This window comes from Emys orbicularis, chromosome 2, assembly GCF_028017835.1.
Source record: "Emys orbicularis isolate rEmyOrb1 chromosome 2, rEmyOrb1.hap1, whole genome shotgun sequence".
In the NCBI taxonomy this organism is placed as follows: Eukaryota; Metazoa; Chordata; order Testudines; family Emydidae; genus Emys; species Emys orbicularis.
The window spans coordinates 125,422,672-125,448,804 of record NC_088684.1 but is presented as its reverse complement, the minus strand read 5'-3'; the positions used below and the strand labels follow the sequence as shown (position 1 = coordinate 125,448,804).

Here is a 26,133-nt window from a genome sequence, read left to right as displayed (position 1 = left end):
GACATGAGACTTAAGTGACCAGTCATAGAGCACTAATCTTAAATTATGGAACCTAAATCAATAGTCGTAGTGAATAGTTTTCAGAGAATCCCCAGTCCGAAACGTGTGCATAAACCATTCATCAGATAATTTCAAATATGCAAAAATAGAAGGCCGAGATTTTTTTAAAATGACTAATAATCTAGTGGACCTAAATATTTTGGTGCCCAACCTGAGACAATGTAAAGGACCTCACTTTTCAGAAGGCAGGTTCTAAAGCACCAAAGTGACTTATCACTCTTGAAAATCTTGGCTCAAGTCCCTTTGTAAACAGAGAAAGGGGCTACATTAATTGAATAACTTGTTCGCTTGATCAGAGGGGTAGCTGTGTTAGACTGTATCCACAAAAACAACAAGGAGTCCGGTGACACCTTAAAGACTAACAGATTTATTTGGGCATAAGCTTTCAAGTGGTTAAAAAAACCACTTCTTCAGATGCATGAAGAAGTGTTCACTTTATATAGTTTACCTAGGTCTAGTCCAGGGGTCGGCAGCCTTTCAGAAGTGGTGTGCCGAGTCTTCATTTATTCACTCTAATGTAAGGTTTCGCGTGCCAGTAATACATTGTAAGGTTTTTAGAAGGTCTCTTTCTATAAGTCTATAATTTATAGCTACACTATTGTTGTATGTAAAGTAAATAAGGTTTTTAAAATGTTTAAGAAGCTTCATTTAAAATTAAATTAAAATGCAGAGCCCCCCTGGACCGGTGGCCAGGACCGGGCAGTGTGAGTGCCACTGAAAATCAGCTCACGTGCCACCTTTGGCACACGTGCCATAGGTTGCCTACCCCTGTTCTAGTCAGTCAGCCCTCCTCTGACCTTTTTTAGCTTACAGAATTCATGGTTGTTGAAGCAATAGTGTAGGGTGTGATTGACCTATTTTATGGTGTTTAATGACAGCAAAGCTAACTTTATTGCACCTAGATACACAGGACAACTCGACCTAAGTGAACACTTAAAAGGGGAAAAAATCTACTGTGCACAATCATTACATGATTTTAAAATGCTCATATCTTGGTCAAATAAACAGTCATCCAAAACAAGGCTGTGCACTCTTCCTCAGTAAGGGTTATTTTCATACCAAATTCCAGTTTTCAAATCTCATTGATTTGGGCTGCACGGCTGTTCAGAAATGTTGTCCAGGTGACAAGCATTTTTAATCCCAGTGAGAGGATTCTGTATATTTGCTTTCAATTCTGTAAATGTACAATTTACCAACAGAAAACCTCTTAATAAAAATGCACATATAGCATATATGTGTATATTAGCATATATGTGTATATTACACACAACTAAAATAACGCTTGGCCATGTGGCAGCAGTGGGGTGCCATGCAAATCATGATTTGGAGTCAGAATTCCCACCCCGGAGATCACATGTATTATAATAAGAAGGGGGCATGTTAGCATCCAGGGTTAGTGTGCAGGGCTCAGCTGTCCTAGATACTCAGGATTTCCAGGAAGTGCCACTGATAGTGGCCTTGAAAAGTTGTTTTGCCTTCCCAGTGTTATGGTAGGAGTTCTGCAATGATGGCAAATAGAAGAAAATTGGAACTCAAATCAGACAGCCAACTATAATGAAGATGCAGAAAAAAAACCCACCGTGATTCTCATCGCAACATATTTAAAAAGTGATTAAAGTCGATAAGGAAAAAAGGAGTAGGACACAACTTAGTAAACTCTACTTAAGGTATAAAAAGTGATGTAGAAGAGCTCATATGCACAACTCACTATTTATTGCAAATTGAAACTTTGCCGAATGGGCCTGATTTTTCAAAGTAATCTAACCTCTGATTTTGGGTTCCCACCATTTGGGTGCTGAGAATCTCTGATAACATCCACAAATCAAGCAAGTAACAAGTCAACACTATGCTACATGTTTGTGTGCAAATTAAAATTTTTGTTCTTCCATTATCTTTGACATATTACCAACCAAAATCTACAAGCCCCAGAATAGAAGCACCTAAAATTTTAAGTGCACAAAATTAGGGATAACAAATGAACTAGCATGACTGCAACTTTATAAGAATGTTGTCACTGAAATCAATGAGAGTTTTGCCTGTGTTGGGAGTGAGTAAAAGCTGAGTAAGGACTTCAGGATTTGTCCTACTGTGTGTAATGTTAACATCGTATCTTATGTCAAAATTAAAAACAGAAGGACAAATCCTGAAATTCTGTCTTCTTACTCAAGCAGAACTCTCACTGATGTCAATGGCAACAGTCTTATGCATTTTAATCATGCTAGCTTTTTTGTTATACTGTGACTTGCAAAGTCTGGCTGTAATGAGAGGGGGGGTAAAGTTTCCAAATATAAAAGGAAAATAATTGTGATGGCTGACTTTTTGTATACAGGTTGCTCCAAAAATAAAAGCACGGATGATAGAAGAAGGAACGACGATGGTTAGCTACCAGCCACATGGGGACAAAGTGAATTTTTTCAGAATGGTCTTTTCCAACCCAGCTACTAGGAAATCAGACGTTGACTTCCTCCTTGAAGAAATTGAAAGGCTTGGCAAGGATTTATGATGACTGATGCTGCACTTTGAAATGGGCTCAGTTTTGTTCTGGTATAGTGGGCACCATTAAAAAATGTTACATTTGCTTCTCCATGTTAGTTTAATTTATTATGGCACCTCCTGTTCTAAGGATAGGAAGATACTGCAGTTACTGGAGGTACCTAGAGTAATGAAATCTCAACTTTTTTTAATGGAACTCCCTTTAGACATGAGATCTCATCGTTTCACAGGGCTTGAGAGTCATTGTATACATCGGGGTCGGCAAAGTTTGGCACGCGGCTCGCCAGGGTAAGCATGCGGCAGGTTCAGCTGATCGCGGCCCCCTCTGGCCGCGGTTTGCCGTCCCGGGCCAATGGGGGCAGCGAGAAGCCGCGGCCAGCACATCGCTCGCCCGCGCCGCTTCCTGCCGCCCCCATTGGCCCGGGACGGCGAACTGCGGCGAGTGGGGGCCGCGATCGGCCGAACCTGCCGCGTCAGCAGGTAAATAAACTGGGCCAGCCCGCCAGGGTGCTTACCCTGGCGAGCCGCGTGCCAAACATTGCCGACCCCTGATATACATCCTTCTTAACTGTATCTTTTTCCTCCCTGGCCCCCAGTTTGTTTTCTAGCAGAGTGGTGTTGGGGCTTCATATGCCTTCTGGGCTGCAGCACAATGGACTGAGATTAAGGTTTACCTTTGTTTTCATAGGCTCCTTTGATGGGTGTTAGGCCCTATAAATATAGCACTCTTTTTGTCATTAGTTAAAGAGAGGAGAATACAGAGGCAGGAGCTCCAGAAGGGCCTTTGGCTCAAAGCTTTCTTCATCACAGTGTGTGTGAAACTTTGTAGCTACTCATGGCAGTCAAATTATCCTAGAATACAGCTTTTTTTTGTTTTCTGTCAAGCCACATTAGTACTTAGCAGGAAGTGTTGTTTGGATGCTTGCACCTTTTATTGGTTTCTATCACTCGCTTCGGTTTTGATGACTTCAGTAAACACATCTGTGCAGGCTTCCCTTCACTCTCCCCTTTTTATATTGCATTTTACATCTCAAGTTTAGCGCAACAGTGTAACTCATCCTATGTGTCCATGCAGTGGAGTAAAAGAACATGAAGGGTATTACTCTCCGGTACTGGTTACTGTTATAGTGTAGACTGTTCTGCGGAGCCCCTACTCTCCCTCTGGTGCAAATGGGTAGAGCCTTGGCCTGGACTCCCCCTTCCACCCCCTTGCTCCCCACTGTGCCAGCACAGCTGAGCTGATGCAAAGAGGGAAGTATAGGACTGGCACAGATTACTCCCTGCTCACTGTCTAGAACAAGTGACAACTAGGGACCAGATAACTACACACTGCTAATAACGCAGGGCTTGTGGCAAAGTCACAGTCTAGCCCTTAGTGATTATGATCTATTCAGCCATACTTCCTTCTGACTCTGCCACAAGTGAATATAAAGGAATGCTACAGATTTATTTATTTCTTCCACTGTGTATATTCCTGAGAACCTTTGGGTGCATGGATCAACATGTGGATCACTTAGAAATAACTGAACAAGGCTCTGGAGAATATGCTGTAGAGAACTAGCCTGCACTGGGTGGAATAAATGGCCTAACAGGGTTTTTTTATTCCTATCTACTTTTTATTCTCATTTTACATTACAGATAACACTAAAGTTAACACAGTGCACATTGTATTGATAATAAGGTCAGTTATTTAGACAACTTTTCTAAAGGTTTTGTTATGAAGGATATATTTTTTAAATTTTCTATTTTAAGGTCTGTGGCATTTCTTTCATATTTATTTACCTTTGTGCTGTATTGTTTTGTTTTTTTTAGCCCTACGGCAGGGGTTGGCAACCTTTCAGAACTGGTGTGCCAAGTCTTCATTTATTCACTCTAATGTAAGGTTTTGCGTGCCAGTAATACATTGTAACGTTTTTAGAAGGTCTCTTTCTATAAGTCTATAATATATAACTACACTATTGTGTATGTAAAGTAAATAAGGTTTTTAAAATGTTTAAGAAGCTTCATTTAAAATTAAATTAAAATGCAGAGCCCCCCGGACCGGTGGCCAGGACCCGGGCAGTGTGAGTGCCACTGAAAATCAGCTCACGTGCCACCTTCGGCACACGTGCCATAGGTTGCCTACCCCTGCCCTATGGTATTAGGCATTTCAAGTATGCACATGAATAGGGAATCCACTAAACAATGAAACATGATCTGAAATCAGATTTGTAGCTGAAATGTGTATATAACTTTGAGAATTGCTCCCTTTGGTAAGTAGAGAAAAAGGTGGGTTAAAACATGGGACTGTGCATGTGTGCAAGAAAGGGAGATCTACTGTACACTGTACATTGCAACGAAGCTACAGCAAAACTGCAACTGTCTAGACTAACACTGAATAAAGCCCTAATTCACTGCACTTATGTTCAGCCTACTGTGTGAAAGTGTCCTTCATTTTAGTAGAGGCCACAATAGGAACCATATACAGTGCTTCTGTACTTTTAATCATGATATAAGTCTATTTCTTTTGCTTTTTCAGTTACTAGAATCACAGTTTTCTACTTACTTCTTCAGTACTCTTGGGAACCCCTCCTTCCTGCAGTGTGCCAGACACCTTCCTTCCTTACTTACTTCCAACTCCTGTCTCAGAACTCAGGATATCTGCAAAGCCGACAATTGCTGACCTGTGCCATTAAAAATATAGACGTCCTCCCAAAGCAAAGAAGATTTCTGATTTCATGCTGGTGTAACCCCCACTGAAATAAGTCAGCCCCCCCCCCCTGTGTTTATATGGCCCCTTAATAAGCTCCTCAGGGCCTAACTAACAAATGCTTATATCCTGTCACATGGCAGGTACATCCCACATCTACCTGTGTGGCATAGGAACTGGCAGCTACTTGACTCCCTTTGCTGGTGCCAGCAGTGCTGAGCCATATGGGCCTTAGTAAAGGACTGAGGAGGTGAGCAGGGGCAATGACAACAAGCTCCTGCCTTTGCTGGAAAGACAGGTGTCTGGTAGGTAGGCAGATCGCGGTGGCAGTGAAAAGGAGTCTACCCCTGCAGTTGGCACTGAGTTCCGGAAGCTGAGCAGCAGGCACTCTGTAAAGAAGAACTTGTAAAGGAGCATGGCAGGAGGACATATTTAGTGTTGGGGAGGGATGTTCATTTGATTTTTGTTGGGGGGGGGCAGTGTTTAATTCATTATGGGGATTTGATTGGCTTATTTTGGGGGGTTAATTGGGAGGAGTCATTAGTGCTTGGTTATGGGGAATTTTGGAGAGATCATTTTATTGAGTGGGACACTAACAGGCACAGGCAGTAAAACCCTTGTCCTATTCAGACTGGGGACACTGTCTGTAGCAAAGATGTGTGTGAAAGGCAGGTTGAGTCCTATGCCCCAGTGACAGCTGTTGTCACTTCTTAAAACCCTCTGCAAAGCCCCCAATGCCTCACTACTGCAGTCTCACCTCAGGAAAGCTGTGGCAGCACTGCTGGATCATCTTGGGTATCCCCCAGCAATACTAACACCAAAAAAGGGGGGCAGCAGCTGCCAATTCCCATGACACACAGGTAGATGGACAAGGTTATATGAGGTGTCAGAGAGAACTCTATGGTCATCTTTAAAAAAAAAATGTAGAAATAGAGGATGAGGTTTTTTTAGTGCTATGCCTCATCGTGTTTTAAATATCAGAAGGGATAGAGCTTCCACTATTTCCCATGAAAGGCTGTTTCAGAGACTAATAGACCATCCTTTTAGAAGAAGTATATTTTATAACCTAAACTAGGTGTGTATAAGTGCAGTAAATGTGTTTGTTAAATCTTTTGAACGCTGATAATGAATAATAGACATTTGACCTGGAATTATCTACTCCGGTCCCCAGGGATTGTATATCATTGTGTCCTACAAGCATATTAGCCAGTCTGTTTTGAATTTAGCGAATTGATGCATTTATACTCCTTCCCTTGGGACACTCTGCTAGCATCTAATAGGTCTCATTTATAGGATATTTCTCCTGATCTTGTTTTGTGACTGCTACAGCACCAAGGTAACTGTAAACTCAATATCCTTAACACTGCCAGGCACTTTTTTTTACTAACCTAGTTATTTGTGTTTGAACAACAAGAGAACAAATTAAATTTAGTGAAATTAGCCAGAACAACAAACATTGTGTGTTAAGGTTAATTACATTTAGTTTCCCAATAGAAAATGCCAGCTGGATAAAGGGAACAGATCACCCACAGCCTGGAGAAAACTGATCAAATCTTTAAAATGTTGAAACTTAGAAACAGCACACGTTCCCTAAACTAGTTTCCCAGGAATGTTTGGAGGGTTTTTCTGCACTACACTGGCCCTGGGCCCTAGCCTCAATTCCTTACTCAGACAAAACTCCCATCAAAATCCTATTACCTTACAAAGGTGGGCAGGAACTTTACAAGTTTTCTTTGTCCCCAGAAAAAGCACTACCTAGTGAATATGGGTGATTGAATATAGAAAAGAAAATGAAAATACTGTGTTGTAACCTGAGTTAGAGGGGGGTGAGGAAGAGTGATAAAGAATTACAAGACAACAGAGAAGAGACTGCTGAATTCTTTAGCTGCTGATTTCCAAATGTTCCGACTTTTGTTTTTATTTTTTGGGTGGTTATTGGTTTGGTGTTTTTTTGGAAAATGTAGATATTTTGTAAAGAAATGTAATATTTTGGGGGAAGGAGGGATATTAGATGCATTTCTTTACAGCATACTTTCAGCCTTAGCTCTTTGTTAAAAATGTTGTTGTTGTTTAAAGAACTTCCCTGTCTTTTGAATGAGCACCAACATTTAAAATCAAGATGGTGTATAAGGTCAACAGTAGGGCAGCCCTGCCCTGACGAATCTTATGAGGCCCACCAACGTAGAACTCCCATCCTGAAGCTTTTAGTAAGTTCATAGCAGGTGTTAGATATGGGGCTTGGTGAATATTGAGAAGGAAAGCAGGGGAGACTTTTATCCACATGGCAAATTTTAAGTGCTTACAATTTAATATCGATAAAATTGTAAATATGTTCAAGTTTTCCCACTTCTTTTATCCCAGCCTGATCTCTGTCAGTGCCCCATACTCTACGTCCTTATCTTTCTGGTACCTAGAACCTTCCCCTCCGTACACACGTACACATGCTTCCGTTGATTCCTTTCATCTCCCACCCATGACTCTTAGTCCCTGCTACTCCACCCTCTGTGTCCAACCATGGTCCCCTGCACAGCTCTGCCCTGCACCATCTTCAGTGTCCATCAGTTAGGGAGTGCACAGGTCTTCCAGTACCCCGTGCCAAGGACCCCACAGCCTTGCCACGCTCACCCACATCAGAGTGGGCTTCACCAAGCCACACACAGCAGCTTTTTTGTGGGGGGGAGGTAATGGGTGGTTAGCTACTCAAATTCAGAGTTTGCTCAGGATGAGTTGTTTATAGTTGTTTATTATTATTTGTATTACAGTAACACTCAGAAGATCCAACAGAGACTGGAGCTCCATCACACTGTACAAACACACAATGAATGACTGTCACTGCCCCAGTGACTTTACAGTCTATATAAACAAAACAGTCAAAGGATGAGAGCAGAAACAGAGGCACAAAAGGGCAAAGTGACTTAGACAAGACAGACAAATGGTGAGAGAGAAAACGGAGGCATTGAGAGGGGAAGCGACTGATCTAAGGTCAGAAGCCAAGCCAGGAAAACACCCTAATTCCAACTAACTGGACAGCCACACTCAGGATAGAATAGCAAATTATTTGTCTAGAATCCCAGCATTGTGATTCTATTAGTCTGGTTCTTTAATAATCCGACTTGCTAGCCACCCTAATTCTGAGTCTAACTATGTCTGTCAGCAGAATGTGGCATTGTAGCTTGATGTAACGTATTGAGTGCTGATGGCTGAACTATAAAAAATGAAAAAAAATCGTTATGATAAAGACCTGTGTCTGTCTTTATTATAATCACAACATCACCTTCACTCACCCACAGATGCTTGAAATACCATTAAAAAGGTGGGGCAGGAGCCTTTGAAGTTTTTCCATCATTCAGTTCGAAGCAAAATGTAAAGGTCTTTGGAGCCTCTGGCAAATGAAAGGGAATCTGAAAAAAACAAAACAGGTTATTCCCCAGGAAATATTTGGCATGTTGGCAGGTATGAAATATGTATCGATTGCCTCATTAAAAATGTACTAAAAATGTCTTTAAATCCCATACATTTCTCCAGAAATACGATCTCTTCTGTCAGCAACCCTGTCATCTTTTTTTAGTGAATGTTTTTCTTCCCTCGGCTACTCACAGCAGATCAGATTAACTTCTAAATTCAATTTTTTTCTGGTTTTCAAAGATAGGCTCAGCTGTTTTTGTCTTCTTTTTCTACTTGCCTTCTCTCCTTCTCTTAGGGCTTGTCTAGACTTAAAATGCTACAGCAGCACACAGATGCACCACTGCAGCTCTGCTGCTGTAAGGCTTCAGTGTAGACACTACCTACGCTGAGGGGAAGGGTCTCCCGTTGGTGTAGGTAATCGACCTCCCTGAGTGGCGGTAGTTAGTGTTATCTACATGGAGACTTAGGTTAGCTTAACTACACTGCTCAGGGGTGTGGATTTTTCAAACACCTGATGGATGCAGTTAAACCAACCTAATTTTCTAGTGTAGACCAGGCCTTAGGCTATGTCTACACTATGCACCTTTTAGCGACACAGCTGTGCTGCTCCAGCTGTGCCGCTAAAAAGTGCGCAGTGTAGCCGTTTTTTGTCGGCGGGAGAGAGCTCTCCCGCTGACAAAATAAATCCACCCCCAGCGAGAGGCGGTAGCTTTGTCAGCAGGAGTGCTCTCCTGCCAACAAAGTGCTGTCCACATTGGCGCTTTCCTTCCATAAAACTTTTGTTGTTCGGGGAGGGGGGGGTCTTTTTCACACCCCTGAATGATAGAAGTTTTACCAATGAAAGTGCAGTGTAGGCAAACTCTTAGTCTTCATCTGCAATTTCCTTTTGATCTTGGTGCTTATGTGTAGTCTCCCACTGAACAGCTTTTCAGGGTCATTAGCCCTTTCCATATGGTAACTCTAGAGATCATCTTTTGGCAACTTTATTCACTGCTTCTTGATGACCTGAGAGGCTCAAAACAGAGCTACCTGTTTTAAAAATAAACTCACCTAATGCACTCATCATTGCCATGGTGTGTTGTGTTACTACATATCCTTAAATCTTGGAGAAATGCTGGCAGGCCATTATTTTATTTCTTGAAGTAGCATCAGAGGCGATTCTGTTTCTGCTTGAACAGCAATTTGAAGGCAGCAAGTGGCTTCTCTCTCATCTAGCCTGTGGCTAGACTCATTAATTTCAGTAGTGTAGAACCAAAAAAGGGCCTGATCTGGGGCGAGCTACATGCTGTTGAAATTGTCTGAAAGGCTTTGTCTACCAGTCTGGAGTTTCAACATAATTCTTTTTTTGTCATTTACATGAGATGTTACAATGTGACCTTTGGGCAAACTAATTCCATTCCTCTGATAGTTAATGTCTCAAACGGATGGGGAAAAAATTCAGACTGCTACACTTTTATTAGTAGCTTGATTTCACAGGAAGTTTCTCTGCTCATCTGATCTGTACCAGAAGGAAAAGTCTCCCAGCTGACTTACAATGAAAATTCTATTGAAACAAAAATGTGACATTGAGCTATTGGCACTTTCCATATTCAGAGTTGTGGAAATAGAGCCGCTGTCTCATTTAATGTTAGCAGTGGTGATCATTGTACTTACATTATGGCCAACATTTTAAAAAGTATCTAGTGAAGTTTTGGGAGTGCAACTTGAGAAACCCTAAGATGGCCTGACTATGAGAGGGTGAGTACTCAGCACTTTCTGAAAATAAGGCTTCTTGCAGGTGTCTCAGTTTAGGCACTTGGAATCACTAGTCTCTTGAAAAATTATGATTATACCACTAAGTACAGGGAGCAGGAAACTCTCAGTGTCAGCTCATGGAATTTCCTCCCATTCATTCTATTGGAAGGGAGGAGATGGGTGTTTGCACCCCAATGACAAGACAGGAATACACCCCCTAAACCAGCAGATCCACACAAACCTCAGGATATCCATGGAGACCCAGTGCCTCCTCAAAGTTCCCCAGGCCCTTTTCCCCATGCCCAAACAAAACTCTCAGGAGACATGTTGCCACTTACATAGACAGTAAGGCCCAGATCCTCAAAGATATTTTGGCACTTAGGCCCAGATCCGTAATGGTATTTAGGCTCCTAACTTCCATTGATTGCATACTAGGGAAGTAAGGACCTAAGTATGTGTGTGTATCTGGTGGGCAGGGCCGGTGCGAAACTTCCACCTTGCGCCCCTCCACCCCCAGCCCTGTGGCAGCTCCCCGCCCCCCTTCCACCCTGAGGTCCCCCCTCCATGGCAGCTCCCCCCCTGCCGAGGCACCCCCCCCCCATGGTAGCTCTCCCCCCTGGCCTGGGGAGCCGTGCGGCAGCTCTAACCCAGGGGAACCCCTGGGCTGCCTGCCAGCGCGCTGACCCAGGGGAACCCCTCGGCTGCCTGCCGGCGGCTCAGACTCCCTCTCCATCCCAGCACAGCGGTCGCTGTAAAAAAAAAAAAAAGAAAAAAATGGGGGCGCCGCTTTTTGGCGCCCCCAAATCTTGGCACCCTAGGCAACCGCCTAGTTGGTCTAAATGGTAGCACCGGCCCTGCTGGTGGGCCCTAAATCCTATTGACTTCAGGTGGAAAACCTAAGGAGTTAGATGCCTAAATACCTTTCAGGATCTGGGCCAAAGTGCTTGATCCCATTCCAGTCTCCCCACTGACTTCAACAGGCATTGCATCCATCCCTAATGGCATACCTAGTGGGCATTATTGCTGCTTGGGTCAGCATTAATTCTTGTTCAAATATCCAGTGGGACATCTGTGGGGTCTATAGTGGAACAGCTACTCATTAGATTTACCCTGCAGCATTCCATAATATCCACAGGGCGCTGGTTCACCTCGCTCACATTCCTCACCTTAAGAAGCTTCTGCTGGGTATCAGGGAGGAAGTCAGAAATTGTGTGAACTTTGTGTTTTGTATCTTTTTAGAGGTACTGGTTCCATGCAATTATTGAATATGTGGGAGGAAACGTGAAGAAAAGCTCAACATGGATATTTTTGGCTTGTGCTGATAACTGATTGCATTTAACTGACTGAAGTTTATATTCACTTCAATAGGAATGGCTGGGTACTTATAAAAATCAGGCCATAGGTGAAAAATTATATATCAAATAAAATTACGTTAGAGTATAACAGTGATGGAAAGATGGCCAAGGAGATCAATAAGGGAATCAGTCTCTTCCCTTCTAGGTCATTAGTTCCATGCTTGCATAGATCAATAATAGCAGCCCATGGTCTGTGTGAAGGGATCTGCTGGTCTTGGTCCTTTTCTTTGTAAAAAATTGCAACTGTTGGAAAACTTGTTTGCAGTTTTTTCCCTTCACCTGTGCTGAAATAGTTAGGGATACTGTAGCAGGTCTTTTCTCACATAAAGGTGGTCTCTTTCATGGTTCACGATCATAGCTAAGGCACAAACCTTTGGAGAAGTTTGAACTGACATTAGATCCTCCAGATGAATAGAAGACTTTAGTTTCTAGAACTGTGCGTTAGCACCATTCATGAGCACCAAGGCCCAACTTGAGATGCAGTTCCTGTAGCTCCCACTGACTTCAGAAGAAGTTGCAAGTGCTCAGCACCTCTGGAAATCAAGCCCTGGGTGGCTCAAGTTTGGCACTCAAAATCAGTGGCCGTATGTGGAAAATTAGGCCCAAATGTTTTTAAGTAAAATTTTCAAAATGGCCTAGGTGACTTAAGAGCCTAAATCCCATTGAAATGCACTGGGACTTAGGCTCCTAAGTCACCTAGGTTTCCGGAAATTTTACCCATCATCCCTGATGAAAAAGTAATAAAATTTAATAGAGCATAATAAGCTCTCCCTAATTTTTTTAAATCAGCATTTAGAATGGTAAGGCTATAATTCTCAGTTAAATTCCACAGGTTTTCAAGAGCGATTGCTAGAGAACTATATTTAATTTCTGTAGTTAGCTGCAGCTTGTTCATGAGCAATAAAGTCTGATGCAGTCATACTGTTCTGGTGTAATGTGATATAAACATTTGACAATTATTAAAATACTTTAGAAAGCATAGTCTCTAAAGTGCCACAGTATGTAACTGTAAAGTAGTAAATATTTTTGAAACATTAATGGAGACAGAAAGCTCCTCTTGTTCAAGTCACTAGTTTTGTATATGCATCCTACCAGCTCGGAAGGGGACCTAAAAGTAGAGTTATTTAGTAGGATTGTTTTATTTCCGTGGAGCCTGTTTTCTCAATTGTGATGCTTTAAAAAATCTCTGTATATTTTGTACATTTTGCAAAACATCGTTTACTGAATTTTATCTTTAGTACAATTTATTATTTATTATTTGTATTACCATAGAGTCTAGGAGCCATAGAGCATGATCCCATTGTGCTAGATGCTGTAAAAACAGAAAAAAGCATGGTTGCTGTCCTCGATAGTTTATAATCTAAGTGGAAGAGACAAAAAGTGGATACAGACAGACCAGCCGGGGAGCACAAAAAAACAATGAGACAATACAATTACCATAAAGTAACTTGACATATTTTTTTCAACCTCTCTTTCTCTCTGTGTATGTGTGTGCCTATACCTATATACACAGTAGAACCCTATTTCTCTGAGCCTCCATTATCTGGCTCTCCATAGCAATCGAACAACCAGTGCACACAGGTCCAGAAGCAAGTGATATCTTGTGTGGCTGCTAGATGGCGTTGCAACCTTGCAGTTTCCCGTTCTCTGGCTTATAATAATATATGGAGATATCCTATCTCAGAGAACTGGAAGGGACCTTGAAAGGTCATCGAGTCCAGCCCCCTGCCTTCACTAACAGGATCAAGTACTGATTTTGCCCCAGATCCCTAAGTAGCCCCCTCAAGGATTGAACTCACAACCCTGGGTTTAGCAGGCCAATGCTCAAACCACTGAGCTATCCCTCCCTAAATTTTTAACTATTGGATCTGGCTCTGATCCCAATTAGAGCAAATAAACTGGGTTTTGCTGTGTGTGTAAGGCAAGGATCTGAATGAACTCTCCCCTGCCATCTAGTGATTAATTGGGGAAAAGTCTTCAGGAGCAGTGTGCCTATTTGCAGACACACATATTCTGCCCAGGTGTTCAGCAGCACTGCTTGCCATAGGAATCAAATTTGGCTTTTAGCGTTGAATGCTAGGGTAATGAAATATTGTTATCCTTATTGTATGAGTAAAGGGCAGCAGAACTGTACTTAGCATGCCTTGATTGAGGGGGTCACAACTGGAACCTCACTTGCTAAGCAGGGGAGAAGGTGGCAGGAGACTAGGTTGTTGGCGGTCAGGCCTTGTGGTTGGAGTCCAAATGCTAGAGCCAGAGGTCAAGACAGGGCCAGAACCAGAAAAGGAGGACCAAAGGTCATATGTGGAGTCAGAGTCCAAATGCCAGAGCCAAGTAAGGTGACCAGACAGCAAGTGTGAAAAATCAGGACAGGGGTGGGAGGTAATAGAAGCCTATATAAGAAAAAGACCCAAAAATTGGGACTGTCCCTATAAAATTGGGACATCTGGTCACCCTAGAGCCAAGGGTTGAGACAAAGTCAGAGTCAGGAATCAGAACCAGATTACCAGGAGTCAGGGAATGTTAGCAGCAGGGCTGGTTCTGAGATAGGACCAAGGCTGAGACAAGATGGGAACAAGGCTGGTGCAGAGCAGTATCTAGGCTGGAGCTGTGAGGAATAGAGCAGGAGATATGACAGACTCCATGAGCACATGCATTGAGCAGCCAGTGAGCTGGCCTGCTAGCTTCCTCGGGAATCAGGCATGGTGGTCTGTCAGGCAGCCTAGCTGACTGATTAGGGTGCCAGGAGCTTTATTTCTGACATAGTGATACCAAATGCAACTTAAAATCAGAGGTAGTGCGTGTAGGTGTCCTACCTGGGTGGTGGTCACCTGTTTAAAGGGCCGTAGGCACTATTTGATCCTTTCCCTCTAGTGTTTAAAGACAGAGAAGGCTTGACTCATTTGAGAGTCCTAGGTTTCGTCAGTGTAGAGTTGAGAAGCTGCTGAGAAGCTGCTCTGAGGAGGCTGAACACTGAACGTAGTATGGCGACAGTGTTGCAATGAAAAGACCACGCAGAAGAGGCAGCAGTAGAGGTTCCCCTCTATCGAGTGAAATCACTAGAAAGCTGACAGCACTGAGAGCTGGGCTAAGTGGTAGAACATCAGGACACAGCGTTGTAGCCAGAGGCAGCAGTGATGGCAGCAGCTGTGAGCAGAGGCACAAACAGCGACAAGCAATGGCAGAGACTGCAGCAACATTGATGAGCGGAGGCTTCACTCAACTATCCTCTCCTCTCAGGGGTGTGAGGCCAACCCACTCAAATCTATCCCTGAATTCCTGGGATGTTGCTGACAACAAACTGTGAGTGGGATGCAGCAGAGAGAAAGAGTGTCAAGGTGGGAAACTGAGAAAAATGATCTTGTCCAATATACTGTGGGACAGGCGCTTTACTGATTGATTGCATACTTTCAAGTCATTGCTGCAATGTTTCTTCAAATTAATGCTGTGATTACTTCTTTTAATAACGGTTTTCTTTGTTATACACAGACTCAGTGCTTGTGAGTGGGGAAATATTGTCCCTTAGAGGTGCCCAAGGCTGGTGTTTAGTTTTCCCAGATTACTGGGTGGGGGCTTGAGCCGATTCTGTTTTGTATTGTTAAGAGGAACCCTAGATATTGAACCTGGCCTTTGTTGCTGTTCACACCACCTGGTAGAAGGGTTACATATTCAGGAAAGAAATACACAGAATCTCCCGCAAACCCAGTTTTGCTTTTGCAATTCTGATGTGGTGTAGGCAAATATTGGAGATACTTATAGCTTTTGGATTTAGTTTCCTCTTTTCAGAATCACAATTGGAAAAAAAAAACCCACAAGGAAACAGAATAGAAGACCCAACATCAACAGAAACTTAAGGTTGCAAAGTTAAGCATTCCAAAGTCATGCACCCATTTGTTCGTAGGCATTGCGGTCCTGATTTTCATCAGAGGCCACTATTGCTGCAGGACCCTGGCCTTGTTGTCAGTTACATTGAGCCTTTAAGGTGCTACTCACCCCAAAGGAGGCATTGTCTCTCCCTGAAATCCCTGGTTTGTGGATGACTTCATGCCCCTTTCAGTATACTTTACAGGCTAGGGCAGAAGGGAAGCAGGACTACATCCCAGCTGTACCTTCCCACCTCCTGCAGAGTGAAGTGCACCCTCCAGGGCACACAGAGGTAGCAGCCCCAGTTCTCAGATGAACAAAGGGACTCTGCTCAATTAGCCCATTTGCAATATGCATAAGGGGAGGCTCTTCGCACACGCAGGCTCCACTGCACACGGGCAGAGGCCAGTCACAATGAGTGTACAGATTGGTCACTGAACAATGAAAAAGGCAGGGCTCTTTCTATCTCTCTGGGCCAAATTCTCTTTTCAGTTTTAACAGCAGAAATTTAGATTTACCCATCAATCTGAATTTACACTGCTATAATGGAGAAAAAAATGCCTCTTTGTGAGCAGCTTGAATGGTGGGCAGTGAATGAGGCAGGGTGCACTCATTAAGCAGTGAGGATAAAAAACAAAGGGAGCCGGAGAGCAATTGTTCTGTGCGTAACTGTTTTTCACTTATTATAGCATCAGCCAGTTGCACTAAGCATTGTACAAACACATAGCAGAGAGAGGCCCTGCCTGAAGGAGCTTGTAATCTAAATAGCCAGGACAAAGGGAGGGAGAGGAAACAGAGGAGGGAGTGACTTACTTAGGGTCACAGAGCACATCTAGGAGTGGAACGCAGGTCTCCTGACTCCTAGCTCAGTGCCCTATCCGTTAGACTGCACTGTCTCTCCAAAGTGTCTCTTCTAACAAATTATTTAAAAAGCAGTGCCACAACCCCATCTCACTCAGGGACTGATTCTGCTCCTATTGTAGTCAGTGCTAAAACTCCCATTAAGTTCAGTGGTGTTGGGTCAGGCCATCACTACACATGATGGATGTTGTGCTTTGAGGTCTCAATCCTGTATGGTGCTGACTGCAAGCTGCCAACTGCCCGCAAGTTCCATTACATTTTTTTAAAACTCTGTATAAAAGGGGAAAGTTTTAGTCTGGAATATTGGCACTCATTTTAATTACAAGCTCTGTGTATATATGGAGCTGATCAGACACCTCATATACTGAACAGAAAATCCCAGCTGGGAAATAAAGGTCAGTCAGATAAAGATAAGCTACACATAAAGAGTCAGCTTTAGCAGAAGGTTAACAATATTATTTAAATGTCATCTAGGTTCACTAAGACATAATTATGGCTCAAACATATTGGTATTCATGCACCTCTCAGCTTTGGAAAATACATACAATTCAAGTGGGAAAGAGCCCATTATTTCAGTAATAACCATACTAATCATACTGCCAGGCTCTGATTGCTGCCTGGTTGAGGCTGAGTCCCCTAAGCTGTTGCTGTTGTGAGAGTTGGGGACACTGAGTTCTCTCAAGAAGCACTATCACCCCTCATTTCACTTTTCTTTCACCTCCCCAGGCCTGCATTTACAGTTCCCTGGGGAGCTAGCTGGGGTCAGGCACCACAGGCAAGAGTCTTCAATTCTCAATCTCTCTACGAACCAGACCCATCAGCAGGGTGGTGACAAGAAATAGTTACCACAGTAACCACAGGCTTTTGTTCTCCCCCACTCACCCTTGGGAGAAGTGCCAAGAGGGAGTATTTTCCCCTTCTCAGGATGGTAAGGAGGGGACAAGAAGGAAGACCAGGCCACAAAGGCAGTTTTTTCTTCCATGCCTACAGGGGACTGACTATAGGAAGTCAAGCACCAGAGTCCTTTTTTTATTTTAGTTTATTTTTTCTTGCTCCCTCATTACGTGGCCTGTTGACCAGCCAGGCAGAGCCAGGAGCACTAATTAGTCCAGATGATCAACATTTTTCACATTTTTTAATTATAACATTTGAAATTTACAGAATTTAGTATTTTTTTATTAGAGCTGGTTGGAGCATTTTTGAATATTTCCCCCCCAAATATGCTATTTCCTTGAAACTAGAATGTTTTGTGAAGACATACTGGTTTCAACAGAGTTTTCAACAGGAAGATTTCTGGGGTGAACTTTCTGAAAATGGCCATTTTGACACCTCATAAATTGTTGTGAAATGTAATTGTCACCCTCTGGCCTGCTCTAGTTTTGATGAATTTTTTGCATTTTTTCCCTCCTGTTTTGGTTAAAATATAGACCTGGTGGATGTTTTGAAAACTTGAAATTGGGGGATGGGTGGGGAACCTCACAGACTTTTTTTATCACAAATTTCCACCTTTTTTTCATCCAACTCTTCTAATTAGAATCGCTAGTTTTATTCTGTTGCATATAGCAGCACACCCCAACTGCTAGCAGCCTACTTACAGGTAGATTAAAAGACTATCTAGCAGCTCAACATTTTCAGAATGATAGTCAACAACAGTCAGCTGACAACTCTAGGGCCAGTATTGTATTCAGCAAATTTGTTATGGTAGTCAGCTGTCCCCAATAATTAGCCTTAGAAATGGGCTGAAATCCTGACAGAAAATCTGAGCATGCTATGGGTGTAGTTTGTATAGGGGAGGGGAGGTCAGTTCCTTTAGCTTAGCTGTTATAACCCCTATCACCCTCTGAACTATTTCTGTCTCTGCTGTACCTCTGAACCTGTTATTGAACTAGTTTCAAAATGTAAAGCTTCAGGTAAGTTTCAGCCCTGAGTTGGTCAGTACCTGTTTGTATCAGGGTATATAATATTTTCTAGTAGCAAAATTGCCTCTTATTAATGCATTTGAGCACTGAATCCTCCCAACTACTCCAAAGAGAGAAGGATCTGGCTCTTTGTGCCATTTGTTTGTAATTTGCACAAAATGGATTCAGTGGTGTTGCTCAAGATTTGTATGGATGCGACCCAGTTGTAAAATGCAGATCTGGATCCAGATGACAAACATTGCAGAGTCCAGGCTACTCCGATTCAGGGATTTGTTTTGGTCCATTGCAAAATCACCTCTGTGTTTGGATTTCTAATAGTTTTGAAGTTTGAGGTGTGAACAGCCCTGGTTTCAGTTTGGCCCCATCTCTAAAAATGTGCAGTTTCAAAGGGTGTGTGGACAGTGGGGTAATTGTATGAGGGGAGCGTCACTTGCCCTCAACTGATTCCAGACAACTCTATCTATCTAATCATAGAGGACCACTTCACTGAAATGTCTGAGCACCCCCACTGGCTGATCAAGCGAGGAGAAGAAGGAAAAAATGGGCAGTACGGGGGCTAGTAAGTGCTGAGATATGAAATCCTAGCACCTTTGAAGTCAATGGGAATATTACTCTGACTTCAAAGGGGCCAGTATTTCCCCTTTGGTCTCTTCCCTTTCTCCTTTGCAACTGCTGTAATGAAATCAATCATCATACCATTATTCTCAATTTAAAAAAATAAAAATAAAATCTAGCAACCTCTGCAGCGTGTGAAAACTGTGATTGTTGTAAGTTCACAAATTTCTAACTTTGGTCACCCTGGAATCTATCAGGACCTCTTCCAAATCAGCCAGAAACAAAACATTGCCACTTCTGTGGGGAAAAATCTTCTACAAAAACAGATTTCCCCCTTTCCCTGCAAAAATTAACAAGCATAAAGGGGAAGGCAGATAAAGCTGCAAGATGTTTTGGGGTTTTTTTTCACCATACTTGTGAAACTGGGAATTCCCCCTCTCTCCCCAGCTCTAACAGTTGAGATCTGTGTAAATAAAAATGTTACAATGGGTGGATAGAAGAATATTTCCATGGTGAAATTGTGTAAACTCGAATAGATCTGGGGAGTAAGATGAGAGCAAACTACCTTTCTAATTAGTGTGTGCGTTTGTTTTTTAATTATCCTGGCAGGTAGCCAGACTCTCCAAGTGTTTCAAGAAGAGCCCATCTCTTTCAAAGTGAAAAAGGATGTTGTGATAGATAATACTGTAGCATGCAAACACATTCTGGTATTTCTTCCAAGCTACCACAAGATGGCACAGTTAGTTCACAGTAACATACTTTTTAAAAGGACAGTAGGCAGTAATAAAACAGGACAGGTCAAGGCACTAAAAACATCATCATAACTAGATGTGTGATTCAAAGATTGCAGAGTGAGCTGTCTAAGTCCCAGTCTACAGAGGAGGCAGTAGACATTCCAGCTCCTCCATGCATAGGAAAAGGCCTTATATTTTTAATAACCCCTAGATTGAAATCCTGGTTCCTTAAGTTAGTGGTAGTTTTGCCACTGACTTTAATGGGGCCAGGATTTCACCCCTAATTTTTAACCAATTTAAAATAATATTGCTTCTACCCAGTCTTGCCTTATTGATCTATGTGCATCCATCCCCTCTGCCAAAATAGCCCATCCCTCAAGCAATTAGGAACAGGAGCTTTAAGAACAGAGACTCACACTTCTATAAACAACCAGGAGAGGGAGAAGAAGAAAGGTTGGGGGGTGAGGAGGAGGAAATCCCTGTTCTTCTAGGAGCCAAGTGGGGAGAGAAAGAAGAGAAGAATGTATAATGAATGGAGTCTGTGACAGCGCATCGTAGGCCACCAAATAACAAGGATACAACATCCTGACAGTCCTTTGTGTTCACCTTATGATGATTTATCAATAGGAGATAGCACTCTGTCCAATTGCAGCAGTGTCATAGTGTATCCAACCTACATCATGAAGTAAGTATCACATGTTATAATGTGCACTGTAATTGTTTTGTTTTGTGGGTCTCATTCTGGTTGTTAGGCTTGGGAATGGAGTGGCTGGGTGATGTGTAGTGGCCTGTGATATATAGGCGGTCAGACTAGATGATCTGGTGGTCCCTCTGGTCTTAAACTGCATGTCTCTCTGAAGTTGCTCTTCAAGGTAAGTAGTCCCACTTTTGCAGCTCTAACTTCCTCAGCAACAATACAGAGGGACTGACGTGGAGAAGGATCCCTGAGAAAAGAAACTGGATCTGCTAAAATAGTTCTATTCAGACTGTTGGCTTCCCTGTGGCTCAGACCTGGTTTCCTTTTCTCCTCTAAAGTATTTAGTGGCGCACTTTGGACTAGATCAGGGCATTTATGCCACTGACCTCTGTGGTGTATTGAAAACTGTGTAAAAATTACAAACTGTCAGTTTAAGTCCTAAAAGGTTTCATGGTCCTGCAGATTAGGGGGCTCTGCTGGGAAGTGTGCACAGTGCAGTCAGAGTCAGTCTGCAGAAAGCCAGGGTAAGGTGGGGTGAGTTGTGCTTCTGTATCTTTAGGAGCAGCTTGTTTTTTCTCTTTCTCTGCTTTTGGGTCTTCTGTGTTAGAATTCTGAATTCTAAGAAATAAAGTAGTGTTATGTTGCAACCTTTTGGCAAGAGTATTTTATGTTTGAATCTAACTTTTCTATTTGTATAGCATCAGTTGGAACAGAAGGCAGACAGAGTTCTCCTCTGAATCTTCCCCTTCCTCTCTCAGGCATTTCCTGATCTCCCCGAGGTTCGTTTACTTAGGGAAATAAATTGTGGCCTCATTGTGTGCAAAAGAGAAAGGGTTCTCTGCACTTTCCCTCACCACTTCCTCTGTATACCATGCAAGGAGGAACAAACTGGTCTTAACATTCAGCTCTGTTACATCAATAGAGTCACAAGAGTCACATGCATCTCGGAGCAGAATTTTTGTATCTATTATTACTTTTTGTTTCCCCTTATTTGATACCTATCTGCACCTATGCCATTCACCCTTCTTTTCACCACCATGAGCATCTTCATTAGCTCTCCTGTGTTCTTCATTCTTTCTTTTTGGTTCTCAAGTATGGATGGGAAAACAAGTTTCCATAATTTTGAACCTACTAGAACATTGTGAATTTTAATGCTTGATTCAAAGATCATTGAGCCAATGTTCTACTTAGAAGAGACTAGGAGGGAGAAGGAAAATGGAGGGGGAAAGGGAAGGTCAAAAACCTAAACAAAAAATGGAACACAGTGGTGGGGAAAGTAGAGAGACTGTGAAAAGAAGGATAGAGAAAAAAATTTGTATTTTGGAGATTCTCTAGCTCATGATATCCTGTAATTAGGGCTATGTCTACACGGCACAGCTTTTGGCGACATGGCTGCGTCGCCACATCCGTGCCGCTAATAGTCGTGCAGTGTCGCCACTGTTTGTCGGCTCTCCTGCTGACAAAAACCTTCTACCCACAATAAGTGGCGTTCGTGTTGTCGGCAGGAGAGTGCTCCTGCCGACAACGCATTGTTCACACAAGCACTTGCCGCGGCAAAACTTTTGTCTTTCGCGGGGGAGGGGTTTAACACCTCTGAAAGACGAAAGTTTTGTTGTTCAATTGCCACTGTAGACATAGCCTCAAATAATGAAATCTGCATGTGCTTAATACATAATGTCTAATTTTACCATATGGCCAACTTCAGCTTTTACTTTATTTCTTAATGCCAATGAGACTTTATGAGGCACTTGAATTTTTGTCAGCTTACTGGGATCTATACCAACATGATGTATTACACCTTTAATGCACCCCAGTCTGTTAAACATCTCATCAAACTGTTAGGGATATATTTTGCATCCTGTTTTGTTGGCAAGTTATACACCCATTTAATTGTTCTGTCTATGTTTATTGTGATTAGGGTCTCGTGACAAATGTGCAGTGTCCACCAGGTCCAGCAGCTACTATTACAGGATATCACAGGTGTTACTGAGGGCAAAATTTGGGCTGCAGAAGCTCTCTCACTAATGATGAAGTGCAGCCCAGAAACAACAAACATAGTATGATTCATATCCCAGGTTCAGCAACCATGGCTAACAATTTAAGAAAGCATCACTTTTCTAGTAATGAGAGCCCATTTTATAAAGCGACATTGGGATTCAGAAAACATGGAACTTCATGGTATGATTTAAACAGAGTGTAACTGCATGTTAACATCCATGGTGGTTTAAAGAACATTAGGCAGGTTGGCTTAGTAACACCCTTATTAGACTCAGAGAAGTTAATAAATGATCACCAGATGGCAAAATATTGCATATTTTTGTTATGTCTCAGGCTTGTAATTTCCTCCGGGACAAGGATACTCCAGATTTTGTTGAACCAGCATCCCAAAGTGGGTCCATATGGAGTTTCCAACCTTCCACAATAGAAAAGTAGGCTGCTATCAGGAGAAACCTAGCAAGGGGCGCTATCTTTGTTTGTTTGTTAATCTGGAGCATCCTTGTTAACTTGTAATAATGAGTTGAAAACATTCAGCTGATGGTTAAGACCTAACTTTTTTAAATATTTGTTTTATCTTCTCCCAGAAGACATGTTTATTCTGGTGTGATCCCACTGTATCCGATGAACAAAACTGGCCTTGGACCAAGCATGAGCATACAGGGAGGAAGATAGGGTAAGTGCTCTATCACTGCACTCAGATTTTGAATCCAATGTCAGGACCAGGAAAAACTATAGTCCCCGAGATGTGGTGGGGGACACATTTGTCCCCAGAGGGAGCAGAGGGGAAATGGAGCCGTGGCCTATTCCTCCCTCTGCACTGGACTGTCAAGCACAGCAGTTGCACTGGGGAGCACAGGATGAACTATCCTAAAGCATTCTATGTAAACTCCTCTCTCTGACTAAAGCTTTCACTATAAGCCTTCTCTTTCTCTCTCATGTGTGCACAATGAACACACAGAAACTAAACAAACAGTGAATTGAGCTATTTCTCCCACAGGCTAGGGGAGACATGAGAGATCATTGTCATTAGTAGTTTTAAATACTTGAAGTGCTCTGATGCTACACCGATAGTAGACATATAAATACATAGAGAGACATAGTTAAGTATATACACTTATTAATCTCAATACCAACCTAAAATATCATTAATACCCACGGATAAAAGAGAGGGTGAAAACACAGCAGCATAACCCCTAACCAGCAGGGAGTAAAGAGATATAAAATTAAATCTGATTGAAGCTGGAGCAGCATAAAGTGATATAGCAAGAAGCCATGGGTTCACATTTTTTAAATTGCTAAAGTGACTTAAGCTCCTAGGCCAGATTGTTAAAGGTATTTCTGCATCTTTAGGTATCTAGGTGCTTTCAAAAATCCTACTAGATGCCTAACTCCCATTGAAATCAACAGGAGTTCAGGGCAAGATTTTTAAAGGTATTTTGATGCTTAACTCCCATTGGGAGTTAAGTGCCTAAAATCCTTTTAAAAATCTGACCCTACATGCCTAGACTCTTTTGAAATGGCAACTAGGCACATATCTGCATCTTTAGGCACCTGAATACCTTTAAGAATCTAGTCCTTAGGAATCTATGTCCCACTGAAAATCAAGGGGAGGTCACTTTGCCTGTTTTGTTGGTTATACCTTATGTCAAGGATGCATAGAGTATAGGCTTGGTATCGTGTGTGTATGTGTATATTGAAAATGTGTTTATTATTTATCTTTTTATTTAATTTTTAAAAAGTATACCATGATATATCTTAAATCAATAATATGGACTATGCTGCTTAAAAAATAGTTGCAGTATAGCAGTGATCTATTTTTTTTTTTATTCAGTTATTAGTAAATAGCTTGTGTGTGTTTGTATTTCAGCCTGAAATTGATGGGTAAAAATGTATTAAGCTTTTCAGCCTCTCATTGTAAGCCTTCTTTGTTAGCCTAAGCTCATGTACTGGCCTCTCAATCAATAGCTAGATTAGCTTTCTCCTTGATTCTCTCAGTTAGTAGATTTTATTTGAAAAACTGAGCTTGTTTCTGTAGTTTCAATTTCTTTACTATGGAGTACAGAATAGAAGGCCTCATGTCACAACTTTCAGTGTATCCCACTTTCTTGTATGAGAAATTTCAGGAGAACAGCTCTAGGTAATTTTTAATTCAACTGTTATTGTTTGTCATTAGGATTCTAATTAAGAGATTATTAAATCTGCATTGTTTAGTGATGTTAGTTTGGATCAAGCTTTCATCATGAGTTCATGCTCAGACTATATAATAGATCCGATGCCAGTTTCTAGGTCTATGTTGCAGCTTCTGAAAAATTAATCAATTCTTAAATAGGTTTTATGAGGATGAGAGTAAAAACAATAGTCATGTTCCCCAGAGTGTCTGTGTCTCCAGATGTCTATTAAATGAAATTCTTGTATTGCATTTTGATGAATTTAGTAATGGGGGCTAATGAATCAGAATTTGGTTTGGAGCTGTCAAGAGAAGAATGTAGATAAAATCACCCACTCTATTCATATTGCTGGCCATGTAATCAGTCAGCCATGTGACCAAGCACATTTGAAAAAAATAAACTTGCCTGCTGCTGACTGTAAATATTAATTGGTTTATCCTTTAGATGTTCTTGGCATTTTTCTGCTTGTTTATCCTTCAAAGTATCAAGAACTTCTAAAGAGGTAGGTTTTCTGTTTAACGCTGTACACAAATTACAGCAGCATTTGATATACAAAAGAATAAATACACTTAGCGCCTAATTCTCTGCTGTCCTGTACCTTGCATAGAAATTTACACTTATGTGCAAAGTGGTTATAAAGTGCTACCAATAGGGTAAATCAGTAGGAAATATTGATTTGGTAACCTTCTGGAAAAAATGTAAATGACTCCGCAACATGCAAGGCTGTGGAGAGTCAGGCCCGGATTCTCTCCGTTCTCCTGGTAGTTACATGGCAAATGCCACATTGCAGTTTCTTGCATAAAAGCAATGTTGTCCGAGATCTTAAAATTCTACCTTTTGAGAGGTGTCTTGGGCTTGTCATAAGAAAGTAGCAGCTAAAAAGGAAACAGCAACAACAAAATCCACATCTAAAGATTTTAAATTCTTTTAAGTACAAAGGCCCCATTTCAGCAAAACACTTACACATACTTAAATCTGTTACATACTGAATCAGGGCCAAAGGTGATAACATAGTAACATACTAACACATGATTCCGCTGTTGCAAAACCATGATCTAAGTTGTGCTGTTAAGGAACTGGCAAGCTCCAAAAGGGAAAGTACCCGCCCCCCCCCAAATCATTTAAAAATAGAAGCAGAGGTAATGGCTTTCACTCCTAGGTGAATTAGCCTCTGCTCTGGTTCAATTGGGAGTAAAAATTAAAAGTTGAAAGCAGGAAGGGGTCTGAATGAATGAAAAGGATCAAAAGGAATTTGTTAGCCAGTTTGGGCTTGAGAGTCATTGTTACTATTATATATGTATATATTTTTAACATTGTTGTATCACCTAAAGGCCTTATTGCAGATGAAGGCTGCATTGTGCTAAGCATCAGTCTCTGCTGAGAAGAACATGCACGCTTCCATATGATGAGAGACAAAAGGTGGATAAAACGAACAGTGGGGGACAAGGACATAGTGAAATGGCCCTGGTCAGCATAATAAGAGCAGTCTTAGTGCATCAGTTGCCTAGCCACTGTCAAGGGTTTTGTAGAAATCACAGAGAGATGACTAAAGAGGGATTTGAAAGAGATACTGGCTTTACAGATATCGATGAAGAGCTCCT

General features: G+C 41.9%; 1 protein-coding gene across 1 annotated transcript in view; it reads left to right on the top strand.

The window, feature by feature from the left end:
• The window catches only part of LOC135874860 (glutamate decarboxylase 1-like), a 98,829-nt gene extending 96,202 nt beyond the window's left edge, over positions 1 to 2,627 (top strand). Inside the window, exon 18 of the mRNA XM_065399803.1 lies at positions 2,390 to 2,627. Coding sequence (XP_065255875.1) covers positions 2,390 to 2,563 — 174 coding nt within the window. The 3' untranslated portion in view covers positions 2,564 to 2,627. The remainder of the gene's footprint in view (positions 1 to 2,389) is intronic.
• The last annotated feature ends 23,506 nt before the right edge of the window (positions 2,628 to 26,133 follow it).